Source organism: Leptonychotes weddellii, chromosome 3 (genome assembly GCF_054177405.1).
Source record: "Leptonychotes weddellii isolate Sample4059 chromosome 3, ASM5417740v2, whole genome shotgun sequence".
NCBI lineage: Eukaryota > Metazoa > Chordata > Mammalia > Carnivora > Phocidae > Leptonychotes > Leptonychotes weddellii.
Genome location: NC_138371.1, coordinates 4189913 through 4215447, shown reverse-complemented (window position 1 = coordinate 4215447; position 25535 = coordinate 4189913). Strand labels below are relative to the sequence as shown.

The 25535-nt window shown below is 48.4% G+C and overlaps 1 protein-coding gene and 1 long non-coding RNA gene across 2 annotated transcripts in view; both read left to right on the top strand.

The window, feature by feature from the left end:
- Window positions 1–25535, top strand: part of AGAP1 (ArfGAP with GTPase domain, ankyrin repeat and PH domain 1) — a 370769-nt gene that overhangs the window by 171450 nt on the left and 173784 nt on the right. The window contains exon 11 of the mRNA XM_081815292.1: window positions 5043–5147. Coding sequence (XP_081671418.1) covers window positions 5043–5147 — 105 coding nt within the window. The remainder of the gene's footprint in view (window positions 1–5042; window positions 5148–25535) is intronic.
- Window positions 10856–24648, top strand: LOC145720427 (uncharacterized). Its single transcript, XR_014143323.1, has 2 exons — window positions 10856–16881; window positions 17147–24648. It is a non-coding gene; the product is annotated as an uncharacterized LOC145720427 (long non-coding RNA).

The following is a 25535-nucleotide window of genomic DNA, read 5'->3' as shown; positions in this document are numbered from 1 at the left end:
CAGCCTGTAGCAGTTACTAGTCTAGTCCATAGCAGCTCCGAACCCAGCCAGGCACATGTTGCTAATCACCCTGCTCAGGGCACAGGGCGGGGAGGGGGTGTTCTCTCCCCAGGACACCCTCCTGGGCCCGGGGCTCTACTGTCTCAGCCGACCTTCCTTTTCCCTAAGAAATGGCCTGGTTTTGCAGCTGTGTGGCTCTCTCAGCCTGCTTCCTGCTGGTCTTAGTTTGAGGGTCAGAGGCCTCTTTCCATTTTAGACTTGCGCTGCGCCTTTTAGTCCAACAGAATACAATTCCTTTAAAACCCTTGTGGGTGTCCTTTGTATCAAATAGTAATTTATTCCATTAGACAAAAGCCAACCCACAGGTCCTTGTCTCTGGTCCACACATGCTCTCTAATTGGAAGGGTCCGTGAGGCCGTGCCTTAAATCTTTGAGTTCTCAAGACGAGGGTCCAACTGCTGCAACCTTGCTGGGTCCTCATTCTGAGATCACATCTCCTGGCATCCCCTGGATTGGATCTTTGTTCTGAGGCCAGTTCTTACCCTGAGTTTTCTGCTGGCAGGAGAAGCTGGGAATGAGAAATGATTTTTCTTATGTTGGTGTTTAAATTGGGAATATTTTCTCTAATTCTGCTGAAAAGCTGAACATCCCTGATTCCCCCCCACCCCCCACCCCTTAAGAGCCAGTAGCACGGTGAGCGTTCTGCTCGGAAATCTCCTCTCCCGGGCTCCCCGGGCCAGCCGGCTGTGCCTCACGTTCCCGCAGACAGCAGGTCGGCTGATGGCTCTGCCCCTGACCCGCTGGGGCGCCCTTTGTCCAAACCCAGGTAGCGTCTTCCTCCCTGTCCTTCTTGCCTCCGTCAACAGCTGTTCAGGTCCTGCAGCCTCAGCCAGCTGCCTGGTGCCAAGCCAGTGGCACGTGTCTGTGGATTTTATTACTGCAGCATAGGGTGCTAATTCTGAGTTTCTTATCTGTCACTGCCTTGAGGATCTATCTACTTAATCTACTTAGTGATTTCAGAAAACAGTCACTGTTTCTCGTGCTTCGGTGGCTCAGGACCACAGACAGAGCACAGCATGGCTTCTCGCTCAGACCTCCCCAAAGCACAGAACTGCCAAATCTAACATTTAAACTCCACGTAGATAGCGTCCCTTCCCCTGCTTCTGTTGGTTCAAGTGAGCCAGAGGCATCTCCAAGTCCGCGTGCGATGATTTCCACGGGGGCACGAATCCCTAGAGGCGGGGTGCACGGGGAGCCATCCCTGGGGACCAGCTGCCGTGCTGGCTGTGTGGGGGAAGTTATGTAAACTCTCGGTGCCTCAGTGGCCTCACCTGCAAAATGGGGATAATCATAGTAACTGCTTACGTTGGGTTGTGAGCTCTCTGTGGGTTAATAGTTGTAAGGCTCTTAGAGCAGTGAGCCCAATACTGTTTTGAAACGGAAAATTTTTAAAAAATAGATGCATAAGCCACTTACGAGTTAAATAAAACCCTAACCACAGTGATGTCCACGCTGTGGTAGCTGGTCAGTGAGAAGCGGTCTGAAGCGAGAGATTGTTTTCGTGTGTACAGAAGTGGTATCTGAAAGATAGACCAAGTATGCGTTGTGACATCCACCCTCACGGTTTCGCCCTGGGTAACACAGAATCAAAGAGACTTAGGATCATAAGGCCCATTTGCACCCGCTGACGGGAACTGCCCGCCCATGTGTGTCTCTGGCAGGGAGCCTTCCGGCCTCTCTCATCCTCTGGCAAGTGGGACCATGACTTCATGGCCTTTAAAAGTTGAAAATGAACTGTTTCCAGATTTTCCATTTTCTTGGTCCTTAAGTAGACAATGTGTAAGTGCGGGATGGCAGAAGCATCGTAGATGAAGTCCGAGGGGCTCAGCCTGATGCAGCGAGGGCCTGCCAGGACACTAGGCTTCTCATGGCACTGATAGAAGTCTGTCCCAAAGGGGCACAGTGGGTTTTCTCTCCTTCTTGAGCATGTTGGGGGACTCTGTTCAGAGGGGGGCCCCACTGTGGCAGAGCAATTGGGACGTTGTACTTCTGGAAGAGTCTGGGACTAAGAAGGGGCTCCTGATATGTAACCACGTGGTGGGATGTCTCACTGGGGCTTTGTGGTAGCTCCTCGGTTCCTCCCAATGAGGGCACATTAGAGGGGGCCTCCTCTCTCCGTGTGGCTCCAGAATTACGACCCAGGCTCATCCTCACCCCTCTGGCAGCAGACCACTGCTCCCGCAGCTCCAGCTGTCCAGACCCAAGGGCTCCCTGGCATATGGCTGCCCAGGCAGGACTAGGTGACTCTGGGCACAAATCGTGAAAAAATGCTAGTCTAGCAGAGTCGGGACTGAGTGGTTTAAGCTCTGGGGTCTTTTTATATTTTTTTTTAAAGATTTTATTTATTTATTCATGAGAGACAGAGAGAGAGGCAGAAGCAGAGGGAGAAACAGACACCCACTGAGCAGGGAGCTGGACGCGGGACTCGATCCCAGGACCCTGGGGTCGTGACCTGAGCTGAAGGCAGACGCTTAACCGACTGAGCCACCCAGGCATCCCCTGGGTTCTTTTTAGACTCTCAAACCCCCTGGTTCTCACTTGGTACAAACACTCTGAAAAAAAATCAGTGTTTGGAATGAACTTCAGCAAAAAAAGAAAAAGAAACTAAAAGAGAACACGTTTTTAATCCGCAGAAGCTGTTTGCTGAGTCTTGTCATTTGTCATCTGATTGAGCGTCTGATTACAGAACTTCACCTCGTGGCTGCTTCGGCTTCTCATTGGGGCTCATGCGTCTCTTCACGACGCCTCTGAGGATATGGGCTCTTTTATCAGTCATGGAGCGGCGGGTGCAGCTGGCGGGCCCTAACTTGGGTGCCGCGCCAAGGCGGGGAGCAGGGCAGCCGAGCGGCTCCATCGGCACAGAAATCTTGGGTGGTTGGGTAATGAACCCAGCGGGGACCTGGGCCGGAGAGCAGAGGCATGGCTCCTAGGACGCCGGGGTGTTCTTCAGCCCTGCTGACTTGTACAGCATTTGAATCATAATCAGAGATTATCCTGCAAGGTGAACCATAGACTTTATTTAAGATTGTCAAGATTTGGACATTCAGTTTTCCCAGCACCAAGATAAGTCAGCCTATTTTAGTTCCCCGACAATGTCATCTCCTCTCGTTGCCTCCTGGTTGGACTGTTTCCCTCTATCTCCTTAGGAGTGAGTCCTGACAGCCCCCACTGGGGAGAGGATAATTGTGCATATGGGATTTGCTCGTGAAAGTACCCACAGTCTAGCCAGGAGCTATGTAGGGCCATCTGCATGGAGCCCCGGGGCTGGGTGAGGGTGCAGCCTGCATTTTTGTCTGAGTGCAGACGGACAAAGCTTTCTGAGGCCTGGAGCAGCTCTCAGCTACCGGTGACACCGAGGTGACCCCTGGCCCCTGGTATTGTTGGAATTCCATCTGAAATGGATGGTGGAAAATGAGCCCACAGGAGAACATCTGTGAAGTTTTGTTAAGCTAAGTTTAAAAATCTTAGAAATCTGCCAGAGAGGGAAATGTTACGATTTTAAGTGATCACTTATTTACTGTTGAATCACCAGCAGTGACGGCCCCTCTCCCTAGTTCTTCCTCTTCAGGGAGACCTCACATCACCTGGGTTTGTAACCAGCATTTTCCTCTGGGCCTGCCTGACTCTGTTGGTCTCCGTGCCATATTTGGTTTAGATTGTTTTTTCTTAGGTTCTAAGAAATCAAGGTATGTTGAGTGATGGCCGTGTGTTTTCTTCATGTAATAAGAACATGCAAAGGGATGACCTTCCAAAGGTTCACTTGTGAGTTTCTTCAACCTTAGAAATATTTTCCCCCAGAAACGTTTCAGGGGTTGAGTCAGGCTTCCCAGCTGGCTCGTCATCCGTTATATTCGTGAAAATTGGTGTAGAAAGCAGTATTGTCATGGTATTTGGAACTTGAACCTAATTATCCCAAAAGTGCTTCCTTTCTCTTAGCTCGTGTTGTGGTTCCTGGGGGACAGCAGAATTAGGAGTTCGGACGAAGCTGTACAAGCTCACGAGGACACACACGGGCACCTCTGCTTCTGTAACACTCTTTCTCACACTCAGAACTTAGCTCGGCCTCGGCCCGGGTGCGCTAACTAGCATGCATTCTTCTTGTGCCTTCTCAGTCATCCTTACCATCCTGTGAGTTTCTAAACGGGCAGTGAGAGGAAGAACAAGAACAAGCCAGGAGACGCTTTGCTTTCCCTTGTTTCCTGAGGGCGTGGAGCCTCCCCCCACCCTCCAGGGAAGGAAAACCCCAAGTCAAGGCTGAGCTCAGTGCTGGCCATGGGTTTCCACCCCAGGAAAGCATGGAGGCGATGTGGGAGGTTTGCTGGGAATGAGTAGTTCAAGCAGGAGTAAGCTCCCATCAGTTGTCAAGGGAAGCCTGGGTCCAACATGCTCAAGCATGCTGGCTTCAAATGCTGAATGGTTTTCAAGAAGCCCTAATACGGTTCCATTAAAGATGGATTACATTATCCACGATTTGTCTATTAGATGCTGTTACTAAATTTACAAATGGAATTTCACGTTTAATAAATTAAAAATCCGGAATGAAAAACTGTAAAGCAAAATGCTCTTATTTGTAAATACCAGGAGTTTCAGTATTCAGTTAATGAGTGGTTTTTAGAAAAGGAAATTTAGGTTTCCTTTATTAAAGCGTCATACCTTTAGTTCCAGGTGCTTGCTCAGTTAAAGGAAAGGTACGTGGCGCGTCATGGAGGCTGGTGTATTGCATTTGTCGAACCAACAGCACATCGTTCAGTCTAAACACACACACACGGAAATTGGTTGAATATATACGTTACGCATAAAATAGAAGAGAAAAGCCGAATTACCAAGCTAAAAATAAGTGTGATTTCCATTTTACAATGACGAGAGAAAAATGAACGTTTAAAATTTCTTGAATTACCTATGTGCCTACTTTTTAAGAAAACTTATGGCAGGCTTTATAATTTGTATTTACGAATGAATATGTGGCTCCTTTTCCCTCCTAGGGCATGCTGCTGAAGCGGAGCGGCAAATCACTGAACAAGGAGTGGAAAAAGAAATACGTCACCCTGTGTGACAATGGTGTGCTGACGTACCACCCAAGTTTACATGTGAGTGTGGCCCCTTACACAGGTGACAGGCCCGGAGCTCAGCTCCCACGCTGTGTGTGGCGGGGGTGGGGGTCCTAACAGCAGCAGGCCTCTCGTCTCTGAAGTTAAAGTAGTCTTGGGTCTCCTCCATCACGAGATAAATCATACGCCCCTCACTCTCCGTCAGACCACGTGTCTCTCCCTTCCCCTCCCTGACACCCATTTCTGGTTCTCTAATTCTGCAAGGACTTACAATAAAGGGAACAGATGAAGTAAAATTTTCAATGAAAGTAAAAAGACAAGAGCAGGTAGCAAAAGAAAAAGAAAGTGAGCATATACCTGAGAATCTAGAACAAAATCTGAACAATTACATCAGAACCCAGGACTCCGCTCTGAGCAGCTGAGAAAAACAGGAAAGTTAAAAGCAGTTGGTGACTCAGCTTTTATTGTCAGATAAGAACACAAATCGTTCGTAAGGTAAGAGAAGCTTCTCTGCATGTGTTAATAAAATGAGATATATTGGTGATTTATAGAAGGTAGATTTAAGAGCAGAATTCATTTTATTTTGGGGGAAAATGCAGACATTGTACCCATCGTGAGTTGTCTTAGGAAGTAAAATCTGAAAATGGGGTGTAAATGACAGTTCTCTAACAACACATTCCATGGATCTTGCTTGATATTTATTGGTCTTGATGTACATAAAGGTATAGATTAGAATATATAGTGTTAGCTGCTCATCTGATTGTATCACTGTGGTAAGCTTTTAACTTAAAGATGTTTAAGTACTTTAAAAATTACAGTTAGGAACAAGAAGTTACACATAAGGATATTGAAGAAACATCATTCCCACAGGACCACCTGTGGAACAGGACTGATAGCATTTTGGGGTGTGTGCTCCCAGCCATTTCTGAGAGTAGGTGCTTTTTCCTCCCACGAGCACGGGGTCAGCCTGTGCTCGCTGTCTGTGCCCACTTCCCTAGATGATGACAGGTCACGTGCACCTGCCCGTGCCCAGGAATACGCTTGTGCGCCGCCATTGTTAATGGTTATGTAACACTCATCGTGCAGATAGGCCCTGATTGGTGTAACAGTGTCTCCAAAATGGACGTTTCTCAAATAAATTTACTTTGAATTATTTTTAATGTTTTAAGTCACTAATCAGTGTCCTCTGTTGACATCCCTGTGCCCTCCTCCATTTCCCTGGGACTGATTCCTAGCAGTCGCTTCCGGAGTTGAAGAGTGCTTGTGCGCTCATGGCTTTGGATATATTTGCCGGATTCCTGAAAAGAGTGTATCGGTTTTTATCCGCCGGCAACATGCCAGAGGGCTTACACCTTCATTCCCATGAGCGTTCACCTTCAGCGTAACGTATCTATCATTTTCCAATATAATAGGTAACAAGTGGTATCGTTACTGTTTCATTTGCTTCCTGGGGCGAATTGCCCTTCTTCTCTGCGTCCTGCAGCGATGGCCTTCCCCTTCAGAACCGTGTTACAACACAAGTGTTTCATTAGGCATCCCTGACTTGTTTCTGATGTTGATGGGAATGCCTCCCATGCTTTACCAGGAAGCAGACTTCTGAGGTGTCAGTTCTACAGTGTACTGAGAAAACTTCTCTGTGCTTGGTTTATTTTGGCTGACTTGGGAGTAGAGTCAGGTTGCTTCTCCAGGAGGCCTGCCTGTGGATGTTCCCACGTCATCTGCAGCCACTGACAGGACGCCGAAGCAGCGCTGGCTCTCCGGTGGGTTCTCTCCCCAGCCCTGCCCCATCAGCTGCCCTCTTGCTGGCTCACATCCTCTTAAAACCACGTCAGGGAACACGGGTCAGATTATTGACCCCGTTGCTTTGGGTTGTTTAGAGAGAGGTTGTTTGGAGAGAGAAGTGTAATCAAAATACTCCTCTTGCTAGGACTCACTGACCAGGAAAAAATGGGGTCCAACTGATGAGCATTTCGGACCACCTTGCACTCGCCTAGTAAGCCCAGGCTTGATCGGAGAGACGTCTGCTGCTTCTTGCCAAGGGGAAAAGGTGTGACATCAGTATGTCCCAGAAAGTTCCCACAGGAGGGGTAATGCCACTTAGTTCCCATCCCAGCACCTCAGTTAATAGAATCACAGTCAGTTCTTCGAAAATTCTCCCACATGGGCTTCTTCTTGTGATGCCCCTCAGTGCTTGCCAGCTCCTTTACACACACACACACACACGTATGCATGGATATTGTTTGAGTACACAAAAGGAGCACAGCAGGGCTTTGCTATATAATTATATAGCAGGCAAGAGCCAATATCATTTTAAAGTGCTTTTCAATGAATGACGACAGTCTCTTATTGATGCAGGTATACCCCTCCCTAAAGGAGTGGTGTAATGTAGGGATGGATTTTAATTACTAGAGCACGGAGAGATGGCATGCCTTCACTGTAATCCTCCTTTGACTTTATTTCCACAACCAAGCTTTGGATGGAAGTTTGGAGAAGAAGTGAGTTCCAGGTATGCGTTCTCTTCCAAGTTGATAGAGAGCTACAGATCCCTAACCTCGGATCTAGTCTGGCATTCTTTGGCTCAAAATGGGAAGACACGTCAAAGGGATGCCCATGGGCAGAGTCCAGACTTATCTTAGTACAAATTCGGGAGCATACGAATGTGTTGTAAATTCAAGCCTTAAAATTCTATACCATGAAGAATGTTCCAATTATTTTAGTCCAGGAAATTTCAAAAGATGGTAGAACCCAATGATATCAGTTAGACTGATTGCCCTGTGACGCCCACTTTCTTGATGGTCTCCAGGCTGTGTTATGGCTGGAAGCCCACGAGGGTGCGTTGGTTGTGAGTGCTTAATTATTGGGGAAATCTGCCCAGATTGGTGGCTTTGGGTTTCATTACTGTTGGTCATCACTGTTAATGGCCATCTGCGCTGATCTGAAATAGCATAGCCTACAGCTCATGTCTCTCCAGGGAGTGAAGGGAAAGAATCTGGCTAAATAATCTGATATTTGTAGATAGAGTGTTCCACAAAGACTAAGTGTTTCTCAGTAGTGGAGTAACTGGGCCAGCTGTGGTGCCTACCACTAACTTTCGATGACTAGGTAATGTATTTACCAAAAAGGAACCTGGCGTGCTTTTCTGAGGACGGGAGTCTAACAACAATGCTTCTATAACAGGGTGAGTGGTGGGGGATTGAGAGCGCCGGGCTTGAGAAGGCATGAACCATGTAGGATTGGAACAGACACTAGGCAGAGCCATGCAGCGGCCCCTTTCCAAACCAGCATGTTGCTGTTTGGACCTTGTCATGAGCGCAAACGTGAATTTCTTGTGCACGTGTGTGCTGCTCACAGTCCCGCTGAGGCTGGACCCAGACTCCACCACCAGCCACCTTCAGCTTGGGGATCGTGCTGAACCCAGGGAGCTGGGCCCAGTTCTTGCACACAGGGCAGAGTAAGAGATCAAATCAAGTTCAGAGGGAAATAGGCTGGCATGGCGAGGGCCCTTAGTCATTTCGTTCAAAGTTGAGATTGCCTCGGAGTATCGGCCACTGGAGTGTGGCCAGTATTGGAGGGCACGGTTCGTGGGGCTGATCCAGATGCCTCCAGTGTTCATTAGCCGAATTAGATTTCCCGGCTGAGTGCCCCAGCCAGTGCTCCTGGACAGACCGACAGGCCAGGCCAGGAGTGTATCGGGACAGGTACAGAGCGTGCCGCCCCCGCAAGCCTCTCCCTTTCCCACTCCTGCCAGATCGATGCCTTGGCTCCTGCAGCCCCTGGGCACTGCAGATCTCCTGAGACCTTTGCTTGGAAAAGATGCTGGAGCAGCAACAGACTCCGGCTTTAGCTTACTTTGGACACTGTGGAAGCAGGAGATGGACCGTTTCCTAAATTTGCCACACATAAAAAAAAAAAAAATCTTGGAAGTTTTTAAATGTCTCCATTGGATACGTTTAAAGTAAAGAAGATCTCCCAGAAGAGTTGAGTTGTGATCCTTGAGAAACCAGTACGGTTTCCTTATTACACAGGTGTCCATGGACATGTTTATGTAAACAGTCATCCTTCAGACACGAACCCCAAGTTTCAAGCCCTAGCATAAGCTTTGTGCACTTTGCTGTGGCGGAAAGCAGCCTCTTCACAACCCAGACCATCGGTGTGTGGCCCCGGATGCAGGCCGGGCTCCCGGGCTCCCAGCGGAGGGCCACGCGCTTTGAAACGGCGGCTTCGGAAGCAGGCTGCCGGGCGTGAGCTGGGGGACCCGGCTCCGCAGCATGCGATGGAGTTGGCGTGAGGCTGGCAAGCTCGCCGTGTGCTTGGGATGGGTCGGCTGCCAGGGATGCTCCCCAAAGTTGGGTCTCCGAGGACAGCCCGCCTGTCTCAGAACTCACTTCTACAGGCCAGGGAGCTCTGCTGGGTGGTAGCCCCAGGATGTCACTTCCCACTGGGCTCCTTGCTTCCGATCCCTCTTCCTTCCTTCCCACCCTTTCCCAGCCCCATCTTCTTCCAGGGCTTCATTCTTCCCAGTTTGGTGGCATCATCCCCAGCAGGGTCTGTGGTTCCTCCTGAGCCCCAAGTGCACGCACAGATGAATTAGACCAGCCGTCCTCGGTCGCTGTGACAACTCAGCCTGGCCTCGCTCCGTCGTCTGCAGAGTGCAGGCTTTCCCCGCGCCAGAGAGAAGTTGTGGAAGGAAGCCTCTCACCCCAGCCATGTTTCCTGCTGTTGGAAACCTTACACGTTTTTCTCACGGAGGAGAGAACGTCTGTCTGTAAGCCTGGGATGGAGTGGCCCGTGCGTGACCAGATGACAGGAAGTGATGGTCTCTCTGGGAACCAGGAGGAAAGAGGGAAAAGACTGACCACCATAACCCAGACTGAGAAAGTTTCCTGAACGTTGGTGGTGGTGGTGCCTCCCAACCCGGATGTGCTCACCGTGCGCAACTCATCCGCTTCAGCTGGTCCCCGGGGGCTCGGGGGCCGCCAGCAGGGCCGGCCTCCGGCGGACGGGTCCCCACCTCTCCCGCACTATGGGGGGAGCAGGAGGAAGCGGAGGTGATGGTCTCAGCCCTGGCTGTTCCTCAGGATGGGTGGTCGCCACACTGGCCATCGCCGGTGCGGTGGGGGCAGCAGGGTAGCCGAGGAGAGGCCCTGGCCCGTTGGGGGGCGGCCGAGAGGGTGCACAGCCCCACCCTGGGCCTGGGGGCCGTCCTGCCTTTTAAACACAAGCTGGAGCCTGTCCTTTGGGGCACACATCCGTAGTCTGCAGTGTTCCTTTGGGGTGGGGGGCATCTCACAGTGGACACCGAGCAACTGGCTGGATGGCGTCCACTCTGGAAATCTGGAAGAAGAGTCCTTTGGGTGGGAAGTCTGAGGATCGTGTGTTCACTTCAGAGGCTTAGCCAGCACCTCCAAAACGGAGGCTGACACTGGTGAGGAGAAGCCCATCCCGGGGTCGGGGCCGCTGGGCGGGATCCCTTAGTCACATGGGAAGGTGAGGCCCACTGCGTGCTTCGCGGTCTGGGGAAGCCCAGGTCACTTGGTGCCTCTTTCTCAAGATGCTGTTTTTGAGTAAGTTGAACTATAGCCCACTTCAGGTAACAGGTGGCTCAGCCAACCTAAGGAAGCTGCTTGGTGTTTGGGGCCGGTCGGGCGGCTGGCCACACTGCTTAGCCCAGGACCAGGACTGACAGTGCCAACACTGGGGGAGGCCGAGGCCTCCTGGGATGAGCTGGTCACCCGCACTCCGGCGTTCTGCAAACACAACCCTAAACTAGCAAGGTTAAAGTATTCGAGCGGACCTCTGAGGCTGCTCTGTGGTCTGGGTTTCTGTTTCTCGGGGAATTTGTACGTCTGGAAGACCTTTAAAAAGCCCTCCCTGCGTCCCGTTCTTGGGGGAGATAGGTCTGAGTGTCTCATTGATGACACCTCGCTGGATCACAGTCAGGGTGGGCGAAGGGCAGCCTGTTCTGTGGACTTCACTACGAGCCGCAGGGAGCACCTTGATGGAAAAATGGAGGGGATAATGAGAAAGAACTCAGACCTGGGGGCTTCACAGTCCAGTGTCCCCACCTATTCATCTTCCGTGTCGGGAGGGCGCTGTCGAAGGCACAGCTGACAGAGGTGTGTGCACTGCGCTTCCGGAGCGGGAGCTCGTGGCCTGGCGGTCGGGCCAGCGGCTTCATGGGGCCCTGGCCAGGATGGCTGTCCCGGGCGTCCTCACGAGGACGCGGGGCACCCGGGCAGAGCCCACCTGCCTGGTACAGGCTCGAATTGCTCACACTGTTGAAGACCTCCTTCTTGGATGTCTCTCCCTTTCTGCACGTGGCCCGAGTTGGAAACAGCCGTGGTTCTGTCCTTTCTCCCTGACCTGCAGAGCTGGACCTCTCCTTCCCACGGCGCCTCCGGCCTGGGCGGAGGAGATGCTCCCGCTGCACGGCATCTCTGCTTCTAGATGCTGCTGATGTTTGCTTGTTTTTTCCCATGTCCTAGAGTCAAACTTGGACTCTCTGAATTGTCCTATCAGAATGCTGATTTCAGTTAATTTTCGGGTTCAAAATCAGACAGAAAATCCACCCCTTTACCGATGCAAAAATGATGAAAAGATCTGGGATGATTCCCTGAGTGGGTATTTATCTCAAAAGAAATAACATCAGGGAAAAAAAGGGAGATACTTCTCTTGTGAGAACAACTCTTGCCCGTACCCACTGTTGGTAATCATCATTTAAGATACATGCAATCTTCACATAAGATCAGGACATTTTACTTGATGATTCGCTGTGAATCTGTGATCAATCCCTTCAGCGAGCTTTGCATACCTGCTAAGATAGACCTCAGATTTCTTCAGATAGTGATCACTGAGTTATACCCAGAGAAACTCTTCATTGGTTTCCCCAAAACATTGCAGAAGTCAGACTAGCTTGAGTCTAGATGGCTAGGCAGGTAACTTCGAAGCCCAGATTTCTAGATGTAGAACGTTTGAGTCATGGGCTGACTGATGACCTTGAGATTTCAGCCCCCCCCTCCCCGCTTTTTTACCGAGCAGAACGATGTCAGACGTCTGTCTGACACCCTGCTGCAGGAAGCGTAATTAGTTTTATGATGAGCAATTATTGGATCTTGCTTCCCCTTTATAAGCCACAGTGCTGCAGGCTCTCCTCCTCTGGTCTGTACGTTCTTTTCCAGCCTGGCTGCTTGTACTTCCAGTCTGCTGTCCATCCTGTGGGTAGACCTTCATGGCCTTCCTCCACGAGAAGTCCTCCCTGATTGCGTGGCACACCAGCCCTTCTCCTGGTACCCTCCAGCATCTCTGTACCACCCCGTCTAGCAAGGACCATGCCCTGTTCCCCAGTTTGCCCAGGGCTGGTGTAGGCTAGGCACCCAGGCCAGCACCTGTGGGTCACATGCAGTCAAGTCATGTGGTTCCTGCAGTGTCTTTGCTCCTGCACTGCCCGGGCTAGGATCCTCATGGGGGACAATCCTGGCTCTATTTTGAAAATTCCAGTGACACTGGGGTGGAGGAAATGAACCCCGTTGCACATCTAGACCTCCCTGGGTACAGATCCACTTACGTCGGGTAGGGGAGAACATACACAAGCGGTATTACACAAAGGCCATAAAGTCTTAAACCACTGCTGAAATCCCCAAATAATCCATTTTAAAGTGGATTAGGAAAATATGTCAATACTGAGGAGCAGAAATCTGGAACTCTGGCTACAAGTGAACCTTTCTGTTCTGGTCTGACTGCCTGTTTCAGGCAGATGGGACTGAGTTTGAAAACAGTGTGGGAGTTTCTAGAGTGGCCGGCGTCAGCCCTGGGGCAGCAGAAAAACCCCGAGTTTGTTGTGATGGGGACTGTGTAGGGGGATATGGTGGGGCTTTGGGAAGTTTGGGGTAGAAGCCTTGTCCCCGAGTCTGCGCGTGTTCTCGGCCTGCCCCAGGAATAACCGCTGTCCAGTTGTCCCACCAGAGTGGTTTCCTGGGCCCACGGGGGGAGCAGCCCCTCCAGGAGCTCCGTGTCCGGATCTCGTTTGCTTCCAATCGCACTTGATGCTCTGTCTCTTCCCAGGAGAGGCGTTCAGGCATCTTGTAACAGCGGACGTGAGAGTGAATTAAAAACACGCCTCTGTGTAGTCACGTGAGAACCTAGGCCATCCATGTACATGCACAGAACTCCATCTACTTTGTCAAATGTAGAGAAGGAAGTCACACTGTGGATCTCTGTGGCCTCCAGCACATCCTCACCTCCATCCATCTAAAAACTCGTTCCTTCCTTCATGTCTGACGGGTTCCATCAGCGTCCTGTGCTGATTCTTTCTGATGCTCAGGGGGACCCCGCACTCGTGACTTCCGGGCCTGGCAGGGCCCTTCCGCACCGTGGTGGCCGGGACGGAGCCCAGTGGCGTCGGGATTTGGCAGCCCACTGTGGGGATCACCAAGCGCCTTCGAGGTCCGTGGCTCTGGGTGCTCTGTGGGCTGCTTCTCTTCCTCTGCCGTAGCGATGGTCTCCGCCTTCCGTCCTCCATGGGAACTCATCCAGGAGGACCTCAGAAGTCCCGCTGACACAGGTGATTTCCCAGCACCCCCTTCCCTGACCTCAGGCCTGCTTGTCTGCTCCATTCAGCGGGCGTGGCGCCCTGCCCACCAGGTTTTCCAAAACTCAGCAGTTGTCCGCTGTGCAGAGAAGGGCAGTTCTTCCTGTGGTTCTTTTCCCTTCTCCATATACTTTTCATCCTATTGTTACTTACTTCTCTCCACTTGATTCTTTTAAATGTGTCGATGATGGAGAAGATCCCCACCGTGCTTAGGATGGGGCCCTCACCCCTTCACGGGACCTGCCAGGTCTCGCCATCTGCCGCCCCACGCACTGCCTCTGACCCGCCATGTCCCTCCCCGGCTGGACTTCCCTTCTAGCTGCTCACACCTGCCATGCTCTCCGGCCTCCGGGCCCTAACACTTGGCGGCTTCTTCCACCAAGAATGCCCTCTCCTGTTCCTCCTCCTTGCCAGACTGACTCTGCTCGTCCTTCCCCCAAAGTCTTGAGAAGGGCACGTTTCTGTGGGGTTTTCTCCACCAGGCCTGTTGGGGTGCACCTGCCATGCATGCCCTCCCCTCCCCTTGCTGTGTCCATTATTTCTCTGTTCTCTCGGCATATCCTATGGCCCGAGTCACCCACGAGACCAGGAGTCCCTTGGAGCAGACACCTCCGGGGATCCTGTCAGCTGCATGTCCTTCGCATTGGCGAGATCTTGCTGAACAAAGAATGAGGCACGATTTGGCCACATGCTTGGGCTGTCCTCACACCTGCAGGCCTGCAGTTCCCGAAATCATAGGAGGAGGAAGCCACCTCCTGCTGCTTTAACACTGAACTATGTCACAGCCATATCCAGGCTCACTCTAAGAAAAGATTAAAGGAAAGGTCTCCAAGGTGGGAGAGGAATTCAAGGTTTTGGTTTTGTCTTTTTGATTGTGGTGAAACACACACAACATAAAATTGACCATCTTAACCATTTTTAAGTGTACAGTTCAGTGGTGTGAAGTGTATTCTTATCCAAACGTTCTCGTCTTGCAAAACTGAGATTGTCCCCTTGAAACACTAAGTCTCCACCTCCTTCCCCACAGCCACTGGGGAACACCATCTGTGAATCTGTCTGCTCTACGTTCCTCAGGTGTGTGGAATCATAGTATTTGTCTTTTTTTTACTGACTTATTTCACTCAGCATAATGTCCTTGACGTCCTGCCATGTTGTAGCACAGGATGGGGTTTCCTTCCTTTTGAAGGCTGAATCATATTCTATTCTGTGTCTACACCACATTTTCTTAATCCATTCATCTGTGGGTGGACATTTGGATCACTTCCTGCTCTTGGCTGTTGTGAATCATGCTGCTGCGAACACGGGTGTGCAGATGCCCCTTAGAAGCTTGAGGTTTTATTGTCCAAACTACAACTATAGAGAACTATAGAGAATAACTGAATTTTAAAGATGCCCAACCTTCACCAGGACCCACTGGGGAATTTGCTGGGCGCAGTCCTGAGCAGAGCGAATTAGGGAGGAGCCCATGTGGTATGAGAGCAGTCACCCGGCCCTGTTTCCATAGACTGCCCCGGGTTTGTCAGGAGCCCTCCGAGCGTTGGGGAGGCTGTCCCGTCTGTGCTTCGGGCGGCCTGGGAGCTCTCTCTGGCATTCACCCAGTTTCAGACAGTGTGATGAATATTAGTGCTGTCAAGTCCGTGGAATGATCCCAGCAAGGTAGTGTAAATATTTTCGGGGAATTATATACAACTTTTGTTAGAAAGAATGACTACTAACTCATATCTTTTGCACATACACAAAAAAACTTAGATTCTTTATCAAAGTCTTATTTCTGCCTAAGGAGATTCTTGTTTATTTTATAGAACCTCAGGGTTTGTAAAGTGTTTAGATTTTCAAATAAAATGGCCAGAATGCCAGCTCACTGTGGTACGAGTTGTCTCCACGTTGATCACACAGTGTGTGTGTTAAGTAGGGCGTGACCAGACCAAAAAAAAAGTCTTCATGTTTCTATAAAAACTAAACCATCAAATACCCTAGATCCTACCTAACCTATTTTTTTCTACATTGAAAAAAATCCCTCTGCCTTCTTTTCTAAAAAAAAAAAAAAAAAAAAAAATAGTATAGTGTATTCGTGTGTTTCTGTAAATATGCAGATTTAACCATGTAGCTTGCGGATTTGAGTCTTAAAGCTTCTAGTAGAGTCGATGGGACATAGTCTTATCAGGACACAGCATGATAGTTCGTCCCTTGACCCAATCTGTATCATTTTGTTTTCCATTTTTGGTCTTTTCAGTTTTCCTAACTGTAGCCAGAGTTCTTGCAAAAAGGTAAATAAATCAAACCCATTGGTTTTCTTCCCAGACAGTAAGTCACTACTGAGAACTCTCTGCGGGAGAGGATGGATGTGGGGGGTTGCAAGGAAATCTTCTTTCACTTCTACCAAGAGATTGAATTCCATTATTATATTTTATAAATATTTTCCTCTGTGGCTCATAACCCAATTGCTGGCTTGTTGCGAAGGTCTTGCTAGGAAGAGAGAGGTGGAGGTGGAGGGTCTGCCTCTTCTCAGGTGTGCCTGTGGCCCCAAATGGAAACCAATCAAGGTGCGATTTATGTTCATTAAGTGCTTGTCAAAACTGAAAAATTTTCTAATCAACAGCAATCTAGCGGCGGCCCCCTCGATGGCTGGGAGTGCCACCTCGGCCGCGTCGGCTCTCTGCCTGTTACAACTCTAGGCGAAAATCCGCTGATGATTACATTAGGCTAAGCTGCGGAGTAAATGAACCGTGTCTTATTTAGGTACCACTAGCTTCAGTGTAGTCCTGCCCCGCAGGGCACTTGATAGCGTTTTACGGCTTTAAAATTAGTGTAGCTTCCCGTTTGCTGCAGGGAACTGCGTGTTATGCCTTTGAACTCAATAAGCAAAGGGAAGGGCGCCTTTTGTTTTTCCCCCGTATTTTTCTCCCTTGCATTTTAGCAATTTTGTTTTGCATCTTTTCCAGACGGCATTTTGCAATAAAAATGTCTGACTACCATATACATGCCTCCCCCACCAAAAAAAAAAAAAGAAGAAGAAGAAAAGAAAAAAGAAAGGAAGGAAAGAGGAGGGGGAGAAAAATAAAAGGTAGAACATATCAGACGTCTGCGGAGACACAATTTCTTTTTTCCTGTGCTGGGAAGTGAAAGGTCGCTTGGCAGGTCACCCCTCACGCCCACATCAAGTCAGAGGGCAAAGACTGGACAGCGGTAAGAAGAGCTGTCGTTTGGGGAGGACTCTGGCACTCTTGTAAACAGTTGGCATATGGTCTCTGTCCATCCTCAGAACCATCCCACAAGGCGGGAGCTGTTCATCTCCCTGTCTTTAAAGATGTGGAAACGGGGACCAGGAATGATTAAGTAGCATGCGCCGAGCACACAACTCCTGAAACCCTGAGGTTGGGTCCTGGGCATGGTCCCCGAGGCCGTCCTCTGGCCCAAAGGAAGCTGACTTGGTCCTCTGCATACTTCTTAGGTTGAGGAAATCAGAACGTCAGCTGACTGCTCTTCATTGAACATGAAGCTGATCAAACCACCTTGGCAGCAGTAGGCATCAGGGAGACAGAATTACTCCTGGAAAAGCAGTGCCTCAGAAAAAAACCAAACAGCTGTGGTGAGCATTCAGCATGAGGAGAAATCCTTCAGCGCTGGTGGACAACAATGGATAAGGGAGACTTCTGTCCTGCATGGGTCAAATGGCAGAGAAAAAGGCGTAGTGATCATCAGTGCCCCCCAAGGACAGACTGTGTGTGCTCTTCTGTCTTAAAAACCTGCTTCTTCAAGAGCTGTGTATTCTAGCGAATTCACCCCAAGGAGTCTGAAGTTTTAAAGAGCTTCAGGTCTCTAATATTGCTATGCCAAACATTCCTATCTCACTCAAAACTTCCCAGGTTTAACTGCTGGTCCAGTTGTTTCAAGCCGTAATTAATTATGAAAGTACTCAGCCAGGGAACAATGCCAGCTCCTTGAAGTTCATCGCAGTGAAATTTCACTCATGCTTGCCTTTGGAAGGGGCCTACAGTGACTGGGAAGACAGGAAGCCATTTTCATACCCGACATTCATTTTGTACGGGCTGGGTTTGAGCACGAATGGGTTACAACTGGGTAATACTCAATTTGAACCTAAAATGAGGAAAATCTTCCTTGCAGTGTAAAGCTCAATATCCTAGGTCAGTCAAGACAGATACAATCAGGAAGCAAAAGGTATATTCATAATTCAATCTGGAGTTTTCTGCTGTTTTGATTTATATTATAATAACCTATCCCCCAGGGCTGATGTTGGACTTCAGCCCACACGTGTTGGATGCTCCCCGGCAGAGGGGCCTCAAGAGGTTGGCCCTGGCTCTGCGTGGGAGCTGTCCATGGTGCGTGAAGCGTGCCCTGCCCCCGCCCCCACCCCCCGCCCGGCCCCGTGCTGCTTCCCCGGCCTTCCCATCTACCTGGTCTTCCGTGATCACTGGGCCCAGTACAGCCTTTCTTCACTAAAGAGTCTGCTGTCGTAACTGTTGGCGTTTGTCCCAGGCAGCGGGTACCTTCTTCCTGGGGCGACCGCCGTGCGTCACGTCGGCGTGCGCGTACAAGCGTTGGTCGAGTGGTCCTGACAAAGGCAGCCCCGAAAGTGAAACCCTGGAATTCTGTTGGCTGTCTGGGGAAACAAAAATCATCTCTCCTAGGGTTTTCCACTTTGAAGCTGCCTCCTGCCTTGCTATTGTGACTGGTCCTTTGCAGAGAAGGAGAAATTGTCTTCTTTGAGTTATGTGATCTGAAAGGTCGTGGCCAGAAGATTTCTCCTAGTTTTACGATATTTTCATAGTATTTTTAGGGTGTCAGTTTCGTCCACGCCTGGGACTGTATATGAGCCTGTTGTTTATTATTCAGAAATGTTGGACTGGCACATTTGCTTAGGTCTCTTTGAATGGACGGTATTATGTGTGTCTTTATAGATTAGTTTCCTTTGAAAATAGTATTAAATGGAGTTGGGAATAGCAGTGCATCTAACAATGGCTTCTCTTACATACTTTTTTTTTTTTTACCCCAAGCCCAGAAGTAAGGATTTTTTAAAAATAGAACTTATACAAACTACTGTTCCTCTTTGAACCTGGACATTCATGAAGTACAGTGAAAATCGGGAGAATGAGTCAATCCTTTCCTCCAGGAAAAGACAAACAAATCTGAAGAACGTTTCTGATATCTCTGCAGAAGCCCGGCTCTCATTCCCTTCCCCCAGTTGTGTGCGTGAAGCTGTCGCGTGCTCATGGCCCTTGGCCATCTTGTGAATACTGAACTGGGCAAGTGGTTCTTGAGCCTTTTGGCCTCAAGACTCCTTTACTTAAAAATAACTGAGGAATCCTAAAGGGCTTTTCTTTCTGGGGGTTATATCTTTTCTTTTTTAAGTTTTATTTTTTTAAGTCTTCTCTACACCCAGAGTGGGGCTCGAACTCACGACCATGAGATCAAGAGTCGCATGCTCTTCCGACTGAACCAGCCAGGCACCCCATCTGTGGGTTATATCTAAGTGATACTTAACACGTTAGAAATCAAAACTAAGAAAACTTTGAAATATTCACGTAATTTATTTAAAAGAATAATACACCGCCCTATGTGGTATTATTACATAAATAACCTTTTTATGAAAAACACATTTTCCACAATGAAAGGAAATCTTGAGAACAGTAGGATTGTCTTACTGTTTCCAAAGCTCGTTGATACCTGGCTTAATAAAAGAGAGCTAGTTTGTCATACCTGCCATCTGCCTTTAGTCTTCTGAGGTACATTGTTTTGATTGAAGTGTATCAAGAACCTCACCTTATATAGGTATTTAGCTGGAAGCGGGAGGAGAATTCTGATTCTAAGTATTCTAATTCTAATATTCTAATAACCATTCAAATCATCGCGGATGTTCCTTTTGGGTATTCTATCGAAATGCAACATGTGACAATTGATTATAGCTTAGGAATGCAGCATGGAATCTGAAAGAGTATCACTCACTGTTTCCTTCTCTGCTCAGTGAAGATCCATTGTACTGTCTTGCTTGTTGAATGACCTTTCATCCTTCCATGTGACACCATGCATGTGTCATTTCAAAAACATTGCTTAGGGGTGCCTGGGTGGCTCATTTGGTGAAGCATCCAACTCTTGATTTCAACTCAGGTCTTGATCTCAGGATTGTGAGATCCAGAATCCTGCATTGGGCTCCATGCTCGGCATGGAGTCAGCTTGAGATTCTCTCCCTTTCCCTCTCTCTCTCTCCCTCCACCTCCCCCTGTGTGTGTGTGTATGTGCATGCTCGCTCTCTCTCAAATAAATAAATAAATAATTGAAAAAAATGTGTTTAACTGAGGTATGCAGCTTTCCTAATGGTGACACTTTTCATCATATAATATCCAGAAACTGTTTTCATTTATATCACCGCCCATCTTGTCAGGAAAGAACATCAGTATTTGGAAAGTGTCAAGCTCATGGTGAGAGATACAAGTTGCCAAGATTCTCATCCTCGCTAGAAGCCCAGATTATACACTAGCCACAGATACTGTCCACTGTTTCCCCTGCAGTGCTCACATTGGTCATTTTCAAGAAAATACCTGCCGAGGGCCCAAAACAGAATAGTCATAGTTAATGGCTGACGTAATCATTCTTTCAAGTAAAAATGGGTCCCACCAAAAAAACGCTAGTTCAACTTGCAACTCAGACAACTGCAGAAGTGCGTTTCTGTGGGACACCCATCCCCTTCCGTGTGTGGCACCAACACTCACGCGTGCTTGCCGTGTCATTTTACCTGGAAAATTAAGAAGACATGTATGTACTCAGGGTTGAAATGTTTAAGAATTAATAACTGCTTTTTTAAAAGATTTTATTTATTTATTTGACAGAGCGACAGAGCAGAAGCAGGGGGAGCGGCAGAGGGAGAGGGAGAAGCAGGCTTCCCGCTGAGCAGGGAGCCCGACCTGGGGCTCGATCCCAGGACCCCGGGATCATGACCTGAGCCGAAGGCAGTCGCTTAACCGACTGAGCCACCCAGGAGCCCCAAGAACATTCTTAAATGAAACTTTGTTTTTATGTAGAGAGCATGGCAATGAATACTGACAATAGGGACTAGTACAGTTTGGTTCCACTGCCTGGGTATATGCTCTGGAACTAGCAGTTTTAGTCACCATAAAAACAAATTTCAAGTCTGGAAAAGGCAAACCAGTGTCTTGGGATGTTTTGAAAATAGCCCTGAACGTGTGAACCCCTGGATAGGGTATCAGGGGCCACACCTTGAGGACTGCCAAGCTAGGTCATGCAAAGAGGAAAAATCCAATATATTGGCCATGGCAAGTATCAGTTTGTGCTAATGATTATCTAACCTAGACAAAATGTGTTATGTGTTAATATATTACATTTCTAAGCACTTATGTACAATTAGAAACCAGGACTTAACTGGAACAAAACCTAATTGGAACAAAAATTTCTGTGATTTTTTTTCCATCATTTAATGATGAAATGAAGAGTCTTCATACTGTTTAAAAAGTCTGTGTAAAATCACAGCGGTGTTGATTGCGTTATCTATACTTAGAAGAAAGTAGAGTCGCAAAGCCGTGTATTTTATTCAGATGCTCTCATTCCGAGATGCCAGTCATACCATTTCTGCATTTGGGGTTGGCTTTAAGATCTTGTTAACTGCTTTTGGTACCCCCGTGAACACATCAAGCAAACCCATCTTTCAGCAGACAGCCAAAGGTAACGCCGGGATGGGAGGCAGTGAGAATCAATATAGTAAGAGTATTTTTAGGGACTATTGATGGATTGCTGTATTTTGAGCTTAAGTCCAAGCGCCAGATGCCCCAGAGCTGACTAAGATGAACTCACCATTTACTGAGAACCGTAAGGCCATCATGCACGGAGAGGGCTCTGGGATGGCCAAGCCAAGACCTCCACACCCTTCCTTCTGCAGTTTTGGGGAGAACTCCTGGGTTGCTCCAGTAGCCTCATGTGGTATTTGGGTGAGGGCTTACTCTGCCTGCCCAAGCACCGTGTTAGCCAGTTGATGGCCTCCAGGTCCTGGTAACGCAGGACCGTGAGACTCGAGGACTAGATTGTACAGCCGCAAATCAATTAATTCTCCGTATCCGGAGAGATCCCGTACACCACGGCACTAATGACTCCACGGCCCTCTCTGAAGGCAGCCCCCCAGAAGGTGGGAGCCGCGTTAAGCCATGCTGCTGTCAGCAAGCTGGAAGCTGCTGTGGGTCTCTGACACGGCTCTCAATTGCTAGCAGGTTTCTCTCATTGCACCTCATTTGCATCTGGGACATCAATTAGCATGTTTGTTGAGGCTAATTGAATGAAACTCAATCATAGCTCTTAATTGCTTGACTATGTGAAAAGAAATCACATTAATGCAGCTAATTAAGTGTACGGCAATAGATGCAACATAATTAGGAGAGAGAGGTAAAAAACAAGGGATGCAAAGGTGCAGGAGTGGGCTTGCAGGGGGACGCTGTGCACGGCTCCCGAGCCATCGGCACGTTCAGCAACGGGTCCCTTTGCTCCAGCACCTGCTTGGAAAAAATAATCCGCACGACGAGCTCGGACAACTTGAGAAGAAAAATGCAAATAGGTTTGCAATTACTACTTTTTCAAGCTGTTGAGGGGCAGGAGATGACACCTCTGGGGGGCCTGGCTCTTGAGTGGGCCCCAGGGACTTGTTAAGTGCTGTTTAAAAGTACTTGGCTTTGAATTACCCTCATGCCTTGTTAAAGGGTTTTTTCCCCTTTTATCATCGATCAGCATTTTCTACAAGGAACAGGAGAAGGGTACTATCTGTAACATTTGCATATCAAAATCAAGCTTGCTGTCTTTACTTCACCCAGCGAGGTCCCTACCTCAGACCCGTAGGGCGGCACGTCCCACTTCTGAGGAGGCGACATTGGTTAGTGGTCCTAGCTTTAATTCCTCAAGTACCAAGCTGGGGAGAGATGAAAAGGCTGGATTCTTTCAAAAACAGAAAACTCAGCGTCGTTTCTCTTGGGGGAAACCTGAAGCTGCATACGCGCGCCTTTGCATTCCACCTGTTTCTGAAGCACCACGTTGAAGGGCTTTTATGGATTAGGAAGTAAATTTTGTAAGGTTTATAAAAATGTTAGTGGCTTGCACTGTAAGAATTGCCAAGTTTATATCCTGGTTTTTTTAAATCTAGTTCCTCTGAAGTTTCGGCGCCTAACTCAAGCGAGAAAACAGATTCCCTGGCCCATGCTGAGCCAAAGATAAATGTGTTCCCTTGCCGCATTCAAATCCAAAGAGCAGACACTTGGTACAATTTCTATAATAATTTTGAATAAAATATCCTGGTTATTGTATGTTAAAACGTGCCTATTAAAAGAGCCCATGCTGAGGCTTTAGTCACTATCTGATTAGCCTCATTTTAGAGCCCATAAGCAATAAATGCTCAATTACACTCCTGTTATTATATTTTAATTTGTTAAGAATTGGCATTAAAGAAGAAAGTTACAGCAAGTTGATATTTTTGAAAGAGTTACTATGCGAGAATGAATTCATTATTTACAAGCCTTAACTTCGGTGACGAAGCTTAGGTTGGCCTATTTTCGGGGGATATTAATGGAAGTAAGTTAAATATGTTTAAGAACAACCTTTTTTTTTTTTTTTTCTGTAAATGACCTTGACCCTCAGCCCTACAGTAACCAAGGATCACTTCCCTTGTGCTTTTCGTTCACCGTCCTCAACACCCCAAGCTCATTCATGAGGTTCCCTGTAATTTTTCCAGTCTGTCTTATCCTTCAGTCTAATTTAATGGTAATAACTTTCTGTCTTTGGTCCACATCCTTTCAGAACTGTAGCTCTTTCACGGTCGATTGTATTTTGGGGAGCTTCCCAAGCACCTTGACTTCCATGTGGAGTCTTGGGTCTGTCAAGATGGCAGAGACGAACGCCAGCTAGCCTGTCCTGTGGGGTCAGGGTGCATCGGGGCCTCTGCTCCGGGCTGCCATGGCTGACAGCAGATTTGTGGACCCCACTATATCTCTCTGGATGGTTTATCAACTGCTGACAGTGGCCTCCCCACTCCCAGTGAAGAGCTGATCTGTATCTGCCCACCCTTAGGTGCAGCCCCGGATCCTTTCTCCAGTGGTCTTTGGTCCCATGTTCCTCCTGGCTCCAGCCTTGCGTGGGCTTTTTAGCGTTCATTCTGCACCAAGAATTGGCCATTTGAGTTCTCTCCTTAGGAAGTCACTAGAGACCCTGTAGCGTCTTTTCCTCCTGAGCTGGTGATTTTCGAATCTTCTATAGTTGTGTGTTTCTCCATCAGAACATCTCCCCCACCGTGGCCACTCACATTCTGGAGTTTCTCTTTTTGCCCTCCTCCTCTGCTGAGAATTCCTGCACCCTCTTTCCTGAGTCTGGGTTGGATCCCATGTGACCCCCCCCCAAGTGCTTATGTAGCGGGTTTTGATGGCAGAGAGAAGACACCTCTTCTTACACTCTCCGTCCTGAGGTCCCACATTTGGGTTCCTTCCCCTGTGTTGGAATCTTGTGCTTCTGCTTCCTTTTTGTATCGTTGCTTCTGTCAGCAGTCGTCCTGCTGTTTGATGAACCCGAAATTGATTCCCAACCCCTTCACCTGCTGGAACGTGAACATTCTCCTACAATTAAAAGATCCTCAGCCTACTTCCCAGAAGCCACTGGGATCCTCATCTCGGCTTCCCTGCCACTCTCTTGGCCCCCTCAGGCTTCCTTGATACACTAAGGCTGACTTTCCTCATCCCACAGGCTGGAGCTTCTGTCCCTTACACTTTGCTTCTAGAACTTTCTCTGGCTCTCTGCATCTCTTGACTGTTGGTTAGCATTTACAAGCAAACAGCTCACTTTTCCAGCCTCCCTGGGTCCCTTGCAGCCCACAGGCTGGTTCATTTGGCAGTTCTGAAATTACATGGACTAAGAACTTAATTGTTTATACTAACTACACATTTATTGGCTTTTTTCCTTTGTGTTCTAAAAGGAATCTACCAATATTCTGCCAAGGAAGGAATGTGTTTATTTCATTTCATGCTTAGTCTTAAAACACTTGAGATGTTACTTACCCAAGAGTGTTTTCGAATACGTCCTTTCTTAATGTGTGAGGTCCATTTAATATGTCTACAGAGGCAAGAGGGCACCTTGCCCAAAAATTGCATTTGGAGGTCCAGTAATTCCTAATTCACCAGTAGGCCCCTTACCCTGGCTGTCCTTTGCCTCCTCCATTCCCCCACCCGGCAACCAATCCTTGGGTGTTGTTTTACTCCACACTTAAATGTTGTCAGGTGACGTCCACGGAGACTATCACTGTCTTAGCTTCCCCGTGGTTCCCTGTTAGCTGCTGGTCATTCACCTCCAGCACGAAAAGAACAGCAAGATACTTTTTCTGGGTATAGTGAACCACTTGGAGAAACACAATGCTCGAGTACGAGACTTACTCAATGTTCTTTCCTTTTCACACACCCAGCTATTACACATCCATCCGTGAGCTCCGTGTTTTCTCAACACCATACCACCAACCTCTCGGACATTTTCCTGGTCCTTAGTGAAATGCTTGACCTTTTACTTAGTTTCCACCTGAGCTCCCACCGACAGCTTCATTATTGTCTAAGCACTTAGTGGTATTGGCATCTGAGACAGAACAGTTGTTACAAAATATTCCTATTGCATGGAATTTTACCTGAAACTTAGAGGAAGATCCTGGGGTCCTAGTGTGCCATGTAATAAGCAGCAGTTTAAAAAAATATGATTTCATATGGATACTTATTTTCTCCAGCTGGTGTGTCATCCCCCCGATGGAAGCGTTTCCTGTGTCTCCTTGTATTTCCAGGGTCTGGGCTAGTTCAGGACACAGA